General features: G+C 50.3%; 1 protein-coding gene across 4 annotated transcripts in view; it reads right to left on the bottom strand.

Annotated features, from left to right (window-relative positions):
• Positions 1–11,735, bottom strand: part of LOC144732707 (uncharacterized) — a 91,005-nt gene extending 79,270 nt beyond the window's left edge. For 3 of the 4 annotated variants that reach the window (XR_013588227.1, XM_078614288.1, XM_078614291.1), the window contains exon 1: positions 11,555–11,735. Coding sequence is in view for 3 of the 4 variants with exons in the window: in XM_078614288.1 (XP_078470414.1) it covers positions 11,555–11,560 (6 nt within the window). In the remaining variant the exon portion in view is untranslated. The remainder of the gene's footprint in view (positions 1–11,554) is intronic. The other variant, XM_078614289.1, reaches the window with a different exon arrangement.
• Positions 11,736–12,386: the final 651 nt, after the last annotated feature.

The raw sequence follows: 12,386 nt of genomic DNA, 5'->3' as shown, positions 1-12,386 counted from the left end.
ATACGAGACGGACAACTCGTACCCAAGACCCCGAAGAGGACGACAGCTTGGGAGAGGCGGTGCAAGATATCGCCGCCGATGTACCTGGCCAACCGCTGCCGGCTCCACCACCAGCAGGGCAGTCGGAGAGAGCCGGGACGTCGGCTGATGAGTCGGCATTGGCCCACTCCCGATTGGCGGAGCTCCTATATGCAGCGGCCGCCACGCTGGAGCAGATAACCCGCCTGGGGCCGGGGGGAGCAGCGCGGCGTGAAGACGGACAGCGCCCGCCCGAAACTCCCACCTTTGCGATGGGCCGGAGGCTTGAACTTCCCACCACGGGTACAGTAGGAGCCGAGGGAGGGGCCCCAGCACGTCACGCGGGCGACGGGGCCCAACCAGCAAGCACCACGTCATCGGCGGGGGCGGGTCGCAGTGGCTACCTATCAGCGGTCGCCAGGTCATCAACAGCGGACAACAGCACCGACCAAGCCGAAACCAGCGCGTAACCGACGGTGCGACCTCCATTGGGGTCCGCCATTGCTCTCCATACTGTCCATGGAGACGGTACGGGTGCTGGGCGATCGTCGGAGACGGAGCCGACATTTCAGCAACGCCTGCCGGCCCTGCAGGAGTTCGTATCAAGCGACGGCGATTGGGGTGGGTTTCAGCGCCGTTTCCTCGCCCACCAAGAGATGGCTGGGTGGACGGACAACGAGGCGCTGCGTGCTCTTCCAGCGATGCTGGATAGCGACGCCCTTGGCACCCTCACTCCTGCACCCATGTTGGCACGCTCCACACTGCGGTCGGCGCTTCAAGTGCTGGCCACGGTTTATGGGCCGCCTTCCGACTGTTGCCAGCTTTTCTACGAGCGGCAGAGGGGCGACAAGGAGTCACCACTCGCGTACCGCACGGCCCTGTTGGCGTTGGCGAAGGCGGCCTTCCCGCGCATGGACGAGGAAGGGGTGGACGCGATGGTGGCCGAAAAAATTCTGCTTTTGGCCGACGACTTGAACTTCGTCATCCTGGCGCAGGATGATGCGGACATGTCTTCATTGCGGGCTGCAAGGCACATCCATGCCAACCTGATTTCCCAATGGAGGAAGGCCAACAAGGCAGCTGCGGGACACACCGTGGCGGCAACCACCTCCGAATCCGAGGGGGTCTTCGCTGCGGGCCGTTCTGCGGGATGGCGGTCTGGCAGGCGACCGGCTCGGGACGCACCGAGCCACCGAGAGCAGCCCAAGTCTTCTGGAGCACTCGCCGTGTGCTACAACTGTGGCCTCCGGGGCCACGTGGCTTCGGGATGCCGGGCTCCTCGACAGCGCGGGGCAAGAACTGGGGCTGAGGACGGCCCTCTTCAAAAGCCTCCACAACATCCTCCGGCAAGTCGTGGCACCCGACATGTTCGGCCTGAACGCACACCCACTTCTTTCTCACATGCCCCGACACATGATTCTCGGGATTCGGGTGCTGGTGTGTCGGGTCGCGGCTTGATGGGGAGGGCGCTCCAACCGGGCCAATGGTCCGAGTTGGCTCACCGTGTTGTGGCTGCGTCGGCGGGGTCGTCCGTTGTCATGGGGCACATTGATGGGGTGGAAGTACGGGTATTGATCGACACGGGAACATCGGCAACTATCGTTTCCGATTTAATTTATAATATCCTGCCCGTTCAGAGTCGCCCGTTGCTCCCCGTCGACAAATTCGAGCGCAAATTTCTATCGGGGATATTAAATTATCTGGGCCGGTGTTGGTCTCCTCCTCTCTGGCAATTCCGTACCTGTTGGGGACAGACTTTTTGGCCAAAATGCCTGTCAAAATTTTAATTGACCAGGGATGCATCGAACCTCCATCGGGCCGACGTATGACATTCTTGCCCTCCACCCCTGCCTTGCGTACAGCCTGTGCAACGGTACAGGCGCTCGTTGCTCGAACAGTGCGCGTACCCCCGGGGGCACAGATGCTCGTGCCCCTGCGGTTGCGTCGACCGTTCGCTAAAGGGGTCTTGGACCAGGGCATTTTGCTGGGGCCGTCTAGGGCCGGGGTGAATGGGCCAGATTTGGTGACGGCCCAGACAATTGTTAAAGGGGATGAGGACCCGTTCATCGCGGTCCTCAATGTCGGGACACGGACGGCTGTGGTTTCCCAAGGAACCGTGTTCGCACACGCGATTCCGGTACCTGCGGAAACGCCGATCATTGGCTAGGTGGCCACCGCTTTTCAGCCGCAACTGCAGTCAGACCATGACGAGGGTTGGCTGGAGGCGCTTTGTGCTGAGACACCTGACCTATCTGACTCACAACGTGCTAAATTGCGTACCCTTTTGCGAGAATTTTCCGATGTGTTTAGTAAGCACAAATATGATATCGGATGTACAAAATTGCTGCGCCACCATATTGACACCGGTGACAACGCTCCTATCCGCCAAAATCCTTTTCGGTTAAGTCCCGCCGAAAAGGATCATGTTAAAGTCGGCTGTAGATGACATGCTGGCTTCTGACATTATTTCTCCCTCAACCAGCCCTTGGGGTGCCCCATAGTGTTGGTTAAAATGCAGGATGGGTCCCTAAGGTTTCTACGTTGATTTTCGGCGTTTGAATAAAATCTCGGTGGCCGATGCTTACCCGCTTCCTCGAATGGATGAATCTCTGGATGCCCTGGCTGGATCACGATTCTTCTCCACCTTGGATTTGCTGTCAGGCTTTTGGCAACTTCCTTTGGATGACGAATCGAAGCCCAAAACGGCTTTTCGAACGCCGCACGGCCTCTTCCAATTTAATTGTTTGCCTATGGGGCTCCACTCAGCTCCCGCAACGTTCCAGCGCCTAATGGAATTGGTTCTCGCTGGCTTGCAATGGGAGGTCTGTTTGATTTACCTAGATGACATGATCGTATTTAGTAGGACATTCGAGGAACATCTTGATAGGCTTCAGGCCGTCTTTCTCAAAATGCGCGCAGCTAAATTGAAGTTTAAACCACAAAAGTACCATTTGCTCCACGAATCTGTGAGATATTTGGGTCACATCGTCGGACGGTCAGGTATCTCAACCGATCCCGCCAAAACGCGTTGTGTCAGCTCCTGGCCGACTCCCACCTCGGTGGGGGAGGTTAGGAGCTTCATCGGTTTTGCTTCATATTACCGGTTTGTCGCAGAGTTCGCTTCCATCGCTAAGCCGTTACATGCCTTAACGGCAAAGGGGGTGAAGTTTCATTGGGGGCCGGAAGAGGAGGCCGCCTTTAACTCTCTTCGTGACGCCTTGGTGGGGGCCCCGCCGTTGAGTTACCCCGATTTTTCTGTACCTTTCGTGCTCGACACGGACGCGAGCAATACGGGGATTGGGGGCGTGATTTCCCAAGTTGTTAGTGGCGTGGAGCGCGTAGTGGCTTACAGTAGTAGAGTATTGTCTCCTGCCGAGCAAAGATACTGCGTCACCCGCCGTGAACTGTTAGCTATTGTTTTCTTTATTCAACAGTACCGGCCATGTCTGTACGGCCGGCATTTCACCGTCCGTACAGATCATGCGGCATTGCAGTATGCCCTGCGTATTCACCAGCCATCGGGGCAATTATCCCGATGGCTGGAGATCATTCAGGATTTCGATTTCTACACAACATATCGCAAGGGGATTTCGCCACACTAATGCCGATGCCCTGTCGCGCCTTCCGGCCACTTCGGATTGCACTTGTTTCTTGGGCTCGGGGCGTTGCAAATCTGCGAGCGACGGCCAGGATCGGGTCCTTGCGGCTGCCGTTGAGGCTCCTTCGAGCGTTGGCCCTATTGAAATGGGAGGGAAGGATTCCCTACTGGGGTTGTCAGGTGCGGAGTGGGGGCGCCTCCAAATGGAGGATACTTCCCTCCTGGCGCTACGCGTCGCGCGGGATGATCCGGTCAGGGGAGGTCGGGCGTTGACTCATGGGGGTTGTGCCAGGGCCTCCTCATGCATTGGGACAGGAAGATCCGCCGCCACAGGCTGGTGGTGCCTTCCACGTTGAGGGGTAGGGCTGTAAGGGCTGCTCATGAGCGGCTCCTGCACCTGGGCACCCACAAAACCCTTGCCATGCTCCAGCTTAAATTCTTTTGGCCGGGCATGGCAATGGATGTGGACGATCTCTTGCAGTCTTGTACCCAGTGTGCTCAACGGAAGCCGCCAGCAAGGGTAGCCAGCCCACCGCTCCAGTCTATTTCGGTCACCCGGGTTAATGAGCTTGTCGCTCTTGATATTTTGGGGCCGTTTCCTTCCACGCCTAGGGGTAATAAGTACCTACTGGTTGGCGTGGAATATTTCACGCGATGGCCTATGGCTTGGCCCCTCGCCAACCAGTCGGCAGCAGCCGTTGCGGAGGCTTTTGTCCAGGGCTATGTCCTCGACAAGGGCGCTCCGGAACGATTGTTGACCGCTCAGGGAAAGAACTTCACTAGTTCCCTTTTACACCAGGTGTGTGAGCTTCTCAGTACGAAGAAAATTCGTACTTCCCCTTACCACCCACAAACGGATGGGATGGTAGAACGCCTGCATAGGACTATTACGTCCATGCTGTCCCACCAGGTATCTGAGTCCCAAACCGATTGGGACCTTCAGATCCCGGGAGTTCTGGCAGCTTACAGGATGGCTCCTCACGCGGCGACCGGATTTTCGCCATTTTTTTAATGTATGGCCGCGAAGTTGACCCGCCTGTCGCGACCCAGCTGAGAATTTCCACACCACACGCTAAGTCCAAATTGGCTGACCATGTTAAATTTAATATCCTCAAGTTGGCTGAGGATATTCAAAACTCTGACTCTCGCCAGAAGGCGAATGAAAGGTTGCGATTGCGCCGGTCACACACGCACGAATGGCACCCGGGTGACAGAGCGTGGCTACACTGTCCCCAGGTGCCATTGGCTACCTCGTCTAAGCTGTTGCGACCATGGAGGGGCCCCGTGGAAATTGTGCAGGTTGTGCGACCCCAATGTGTTCGCATTAAATGGGGGAAGCGTCGGTGGTTCGTCCACCCTTCACGGTTGACGCCGTTCTTTGCGCCACATGCTTCCTCTCACAACTATGGCCGAACATGTGGGGGGTCCACTGACTCCTGGAGGGCGGGTTCACCACCAGCCTCTGATCCGCTGCTAACTGTTCCGCCTTCAGGGGTCCAAGGATTAACGCCCTCTCAGCCGCCAGCCTCCCCCGAGGGGGTCAGCGCAGGCTCGTCCGAGAAGCCGGAGGGCCGTGCGCCTGAACTGTCAACACCCGCCGCCGGCCCGACCGGGTCGGGCCCTTGTGACGGGCCCGCTGCACGGACACGCGCCAAGACGCGCTGGTTGTTGTGAGTTGCTTCCCGCGCGTGTTCCGCTGCCGTGGGGCTCGCTCACCTTTTATTTTATTTCATTTTTTGGGAGGGGGTGGGGAATCACACTCTGTACATATGTTTGCATGTTGGGGCTGGGGTATTTATAGGGGACCGTCGGTTGTTTGTTACCCTTGTTATTGTTACGGGGCACACACATGTTGACTGTGTTAAGTCTTTATTGTTGTTGGCTTTTGAGGGGTTTGTTGCAGCCGGGACAGCTGCGGGCTGTACAGGGGGGGGTGATGTAGGGGTTATTACGGGGAGAAGGGCGGACAGAAAACACAAGGGTGTCTGCACCCACACACGGGTGTCTACATCCACGTCCGCATCCGTTAACCCTGGGGGGCCATGGGGGCGCTGTGATCCCCCATAACTCCACCCCTCGGAGGGGATTCCTATAAAAGGCGGGGAGCCAGAGAGCTCGGGGCCAGTGTGGAAGAAGCTTACCAGTGAAGTCTGAAGACCGGCAGAATAGGCCCTGGGACTCCCCTGTCTCGCTGCCCTTGTCAGGGCCGAGCAGGGCAAGCCAGTGGCGCGGCCCCAAGAGCTTCTGGACCTCTGCTCTTGTAAGAGCAAGGCCGGGTTAGCTGGGTGCCGGGATCCGTGCTTTACCAGGGCCGGATCAGATAGCCTCCCATATCACTATTAGAGGAGGACTGGGAATAGGACAGGGGAAATAGTGCAAGGGGTGTTTTCCCATCTAGTACGGGTGAAGGGGCCGTTACCCCTTCAAGTATTGTTACTGCCCTTGAGTTGAATAAAAGAGTGTGCCTCGACTCCGTCGTCAGTCTCCCTGGAACTCACTACACATGTTAAAGAAGCACTAAGACAGAATGGTTACAATAATGCTCAAATTAACAGAGCACTAAATGCCAAATCACGATCGCAAAGCAACACTGCTGAAAGCGATCAGATTATTAAAACAATAAAAATAACATTTATCTCAGGAGTAACTGACAAATTAGCCCGTGTTTTGCAAAAGCAAAACATTACAGTAAGATTTGATACAGTACACAAAATTCAACAACTAGTAACTTGCACTAAAGACGAATTACCTAAATTATCAACAGAAGGTGTATATCGGATTAATTGTTTATGTGGCAGATGCTATATTGGACAGACAGGGCGTAACATTAGTGTAAGACTAAAAAAACACCAGAGAAATATTAAACTATCGCAAACACAACTGTCTATATAACCAACCGTGCTAATCCATGGTGCGGTGGAAGGACAACAAACAAAACACAAGCAGTTCGAAAACAGTTGTTTTCAACCTCTCCTGCATTACAAATACCTATTTTAAAAGCAATAATTAAACAAAGGATAATACAACCACCAACTCCAACCTTCTGAGGCAGCCATCATTGTTTCCATGGGTAGCTTAGCAACAGTATCGGTTATGTTGTGTGGGGAGGCCCTCAACCAGCAGTTAATTGACGAAAGGATGAAATCTACACCCTGCCAAAACAATGTATAATTTCCATTAATATCCTTCAAAGTATCCCTTCTAAAATGTGCTGCCTTTCATGCACTTTGCTTTGACCTAATAGCGCAATATTTTTTTTAAACAAATTTCTCTGCCTGCCAACTTGGGTTATTTCAGGATTTCATAAATACTGAGCAAATATTGCACCAGTAAATCCCCGTGGCCAGTATTTATTTTACAAGCGAATGCGTCAGACGTGCGATTAAGACATTACATTACTGCATTATAAATCACACGCAGGAGAAGCGCCCGAGTGGTTTAGCAAAGTTCATAATGGCCATGTCAGAGACACCGAGCCGACATTGCTGAGTGCTGGGCTCTCTATGCCGGCGATCAAACTGGAATCTGAAATGTAGAAAGTGAAGGGTCCTCTGCTTGGCAACCAATTTGTTATGTCATTTGGCTTATATTCCAACTCAAAACAGGACAAAGCAGAGCAGAACTCCGGAAAGAGAACAGGTGCATTTAAATGGCGGCAGGACAAGGGGAGTCCCGATTGGCGAGATGATTGCCACGAGTCCACCGACCAAGGCGAAGAGAAGATCTAAGCTTAAGTTTATATAATATGTTACACGGATGGTGCTGTTTAGCTAGTTTCCTGTGGCGTGTGGCGAGATGTTAAATCCCCCGCCTGGTGTGCAAGAGGTTCGTGGGTTTTATCCTGACCCCGGAGCCTAGAAATTTGGAATTTGCATTTTCTCCCCGTGGTCGCGTGGATTTTTCTCCGGGTCCTCCGGGTTTTCCCTCCACATTTAGAAACATGTGTTTGGAGCATTTGGCTGCTATACATTTTCACATAAGCCACATCATTGAGCTATCATGTGGCCAGGTTGCTTCTGAAAATAGCTATATAGCTGAGGGCCTCACGCATGTTTTTCTAATTGTGGACGGAAAAACCGGAGGACCCAGGGAAAAATCCACGCGAAGACAGGGAGAACATGCAAACTACAAATATACAGGCGTCAGGGTGGGGATCAATTTCACGACTTCCTGTATACCAGGCGAGGTAGTTAACATCTCGCCACCATGGATTTAACTAACCACCGTGGATAAAACGTTTGGTGCAGGTGCAAGCTCTATATTTTAGTGTAACAGTAAGAGCAGATGGTGGGAGACTGTCGGGGCAGATATCAGAGGTCGCTCCGTGTCTACTAGGCAGAACAGTGGGATCTGGCAGACAAGAGAAAGCATTGACAATTCGGTGTGCTCACTGGAGCTGAAAATCACTCTGACACTTTACTTCTGTTGAAGCGAGAGTTGAGGGTTTTAATGTGATGCGATACATCTTGTGAGGCATATAAAAGACGTGCTTCCTATTGTGAATAAAGAGGCATGAAGTTACTGGACAAAAGTGCAAAGTCACCTTCTGAGGCCCGTTCCACTTTGAGTTCCTCAGTGAATATTTGTCTTGTGACAAGATGAATAAATGACGCAATGCAGTCAGGCTCCTTTATTTAACTAGGATATTAAAAATAGACCCATTGTGATGCTTGAGACCCCATTGCCTCATTTGTAATGAGAATCTTGTGCACATGCGTTGTATAAATGCAAAATAAGTGGACAAAACACCAGGAGCAAGATTAAATATCAAGGTGATCAACAAAAGCAGATTAAAAAAACTGGTCTCCCGACCATAAATTTACCGATACGTATCGTAAGATGATTATCATTTGTTCCGATGGTAACCAAAACAGGCCAGCGATTTCCTGCTCAAATGGGCATAGAAGCAGTGCTCATTTCCTTTTATACAGCCCTGAGCCAGTGGTGGAAATTATGCATTCCTATGGCAGAGGCGAGTACATCCAACCACTGTTAATTTACCAGAAAAGCATTACTGATTGTATCAAGCCCAGACTGATGGACTAGGTCAGGCGTCGGGCAGCCTGCGGCTACGGAGCCAACTATGTTGGTCGAAGTTAAAAACAAACAAGAACGGTCTTCTTCTTTGAAAAGTTGCTGAACCCTGGGCTAGATCAACCCCTACAAACATGATTTGAGCTGGCAAAACTTCCCAATTGTGAGCCACTCGCTCGCTCTAGCACTGAAACCACCTGGCTGACGATGAGAATCTGAAGTTAAAACTGCACCATAGTTTTGCTGCTAAAACAAATACTGCTGGAAAAACTACTGGTCCAGAGGATTATAAAAAAAAAAATCAGAATATGTATTTATACTGCAGGAGGAATCCGATGAGCTATAAAACTCTTTTTCACAGATGTCCAGTAGGGGTAGGTACGAACGTTACAACAACAAACAATACACAAACATGATAGGAGTGCAAAGTACAAGAAAGGTAAACAAATCACCCATACAAATGCAACTAAACCATCCCCATCCTACCATGCAAAGCCCACTGAGGTATTAGCTTATTTTTCAAAGGAGACCTGGCCACAAATGATAGCTCAACAGTGACCCATCATTTGGACATTTCATAGCGCCAAAATAATCTCCATAATCTCAATGCGCGCTTCAATTGTTGGGCACGGGCCCAGAAAGGTTGGCAACCAAGAGGGCGAATTAACTTAAACGTTAAGTTACTTCATTTTAATAGTCTCATGCTTATTTACTCATTAATTGGTGATAAGTCACTGGCAATTGTGCTCAAGCACAGAGATACAAAAATATCTCAGCATGTTCGTCAATAACAATGTGGCCTTAAAAAAGAGAAATAGCTATTCTGCATAGCCACATCTATGTACAATTTTACTGTATTTAATTCGTAAGTTGATTTCAAAACATTTTCGTGCATTTTTTTTACTTTTTTAATTCATGGCATCAACAATTACATCCTCATTGCACTAAGTACTTCTTGAGTTGCCTTGACCATCAATAAATGCTCCTCCTTAACCCCCTGCAAGGCAGGGCAGACCGGGCTAAATGAGTGAATGTCTCACAATAATCATACAAAAAACAACTTTATCATTCGCGTAGTGGGAACATAATTAACAAAAAAATAAATGAGCAGGTATATGCCTCCTTCACATATCTGTATCTCCACGTACCCTTTAAACTGGTACAAAACTGACACCTTTATACAAGGCATCATGTTTGCAATAACCGCAACACAAGCAGTCAAAATGCAAACAAAAAGAAACAACTCTGATAATGGTAATGATATGCACTGTCCTTGAAGTTGATTGGTCCACACCCGAGACAGCTTTCCTTAGAGCCTAGTCTCCATTGGTGTTGGACCAGATGACGCCAAAAGGCATACAACTCAAAAACAGTGCACTATCAGAGTATTGAGAGCTCGGGGTAAGCATCTACACTATGAGACCTCCTTTACCAGTGGCAAAATATAGTAGTAGGTTTTTACCCTTTAAACTGGTACAAAACTGACACTTTTATACAAGGCATCATGTTTGCAATAACCACAACACAAGCAGTCAAAATGCAAACAAAAATAAACAACTCTGATAATGGTAATCATATGCACTGTCCTTGAAGTTGATTGGTCCACACCCAAGACAGCTTTCCTTAGAGCCTAGTCTCCATTGGTGTTGGACCAGATGACTGCAAAAAGGCGTGCAACTCAAAAACAGTGCACTATCAGAGTATTGAGAGCTCGGGTTAAGCATTTACACTAAGAGACCTCCTTTACCAGTGGCAAAATATAGTAGTAGGTTTTTACCATTACCATTATAATTTGTATCATTACCATTATCAGATATGTTTCTTTTTGTTTGCATTTTGACTGCTTGTGTTGCGGTTATTGCAAACATGATGCCTTGTATAAAGGTGTCAGTTTTGTACCAGTTTAAAGGGTAAAAACCTATTACTATATTTTGCCACTGGTAAAGGAGGTCTCATAGTGTAAATGCTTACCCCGAGCTCTCAATACTCTGATAGTGCACTGTTTTTGAGTTGTACGCCTTTTGGCGTCATCTGGTCCAACGCCAATGGAGACTAGGCTCTAAGGAAAGCTGTCTCGGGTGTGGACCAATCAACTTCAAGGACAGTGCATATCATTACCATTATCAGTTGTTTATTTTTGTTTGCATTTGACTGCTTGTGTTGCGGTTATTGCAAACATGATGCCTTGTATAAAGGTGTCAGTTTTGTACCAGTTTAAAGGGTAAAAACCTACTACTATATTTTGCCACTGGTAAAGGTCTCATAGAATAATAAAACAAATGCAGAATCTCAGAATCTGTATTTATCAAGGAGAAATCCGATGAGTTATAAAGCCCTTATTCACAGATGCGCCCGGTAGACACGTTTACACAACCCATCATCCACATTGCCTTGTGGGAGTGCAGCATTGGTTCAACACAAACAAACCCTCCACCGGTTTAGACCTTCAGTGTCTCTTCTAGATTTGAAGCTTTCGTGACTGCAAGGATTCATACTCTTAGTTCTTTCGGTAAAGTCACATGTCTCATCAGCAGTCAACTAAATTGGGTCTTAGCCAACAAACGGCTGGCAGTTCAACAGCATTGGTTCAAACAAGCCCCACTCTACTGAGACGCTGGATGTCGAAACAGCAAATAGAGTTTGCTTGTGTTCAAACGGCGGCACTTTATGATATCAATCCAAGCACATTTTAGCAAAAACCTTCAAAACAAACTGCGGGACTTACGCGGCACCCCCCATCCCGCCCGACCACCGCGCCCCCTATGTCGGCCGCGAATCTAGGGAACGTCGAGGCTATGCCGGAATCCCTAGGCCCTTGCGTTTACAAGGGGTGTGGGAGAAGCGAGCCCGGGCGGTGAAGGTGGTGGTGGTGAGGCGGCGTGGGGTGAGAAATCTGCGGCTCACCTCCATGCCGGCGCTTCTAGGAGCCCTGCGGAGACAACGCGGAGACAGCGCGGTAGCGCGGCGAGAGTCGAACCAGAAGTCCGCGTAGCCGACCCCCGGGTTCCGGGTGTTACGTTGAGACTCGTGACGTCACCCGCCGGGGTGCCACGCGGCTGGTGACGTCACGTGTTGTGATAATCCACTGCTGGATGATACATTCAGAAACTATAAAACATTAACTACTTTGTAGTTAACCAGGTAAGGCCCCACCGAGCTATCTAGCTCTTTTTCACAAGCGACCTGGTTATCACAAATGATAGCTCAACGAAGTGGCTTATCGCGTGGAAATGTATATCAACCAAATACTCTAAACGCGTGATGTTGATTCAAAATGTGGAGGGAAAACCCGGAGGACCCGGAAAAAAATCCACGCGACCATCGGGAGGTGAAAATTCCACATATACAGCAGGCGTCAGTGTCGGGATCGAATCCACGACCTCCTGCATACCAGGCGAGGAAGTTAATATTGCGCCGCCCCTGCAATGCTATTTCATGAAACTACCATGACATTCTTTTTATATTTTTGCAACGAACGAGGACCCACATCCTTGATACAAGAAACCCTGACTGCTGTTGAGGCACTGAATGTCGAACTCGGGTTTGCTTGTGTTGAACCAATGCAGCTGAAATGATGCACTCCAGGAAGCATGTGTGGCTGATAGGATGCGTGTACCTTTTATAGATTGAGAAAGTGCCCAGAGCGATCTGTTTTCTGGGTGAGGTCTCACGCGCATACCACTTGCACTGCAGCGGTGACATCCAGTTTACCCCAATGACGCAGGCCCTCCAAGCT

Source organism: Lampetra planeri, chromosome 43 (genome assembly GCF_965212315.1).
Source record: "Lampetra planeri chromosome 43, kcLamPlan1.2.h2, whole genome shotgun sequence".
Lineage (NCBI taxonomy): Eukaryota > Metazoa > Chordata > Hyperoartia > Petromyzontiformes > Petromyzontidae > Lampetra > Lampetra planeri.
This window is presented reverse-complemented; position numbering and strand designations above follow the sequence as displayed.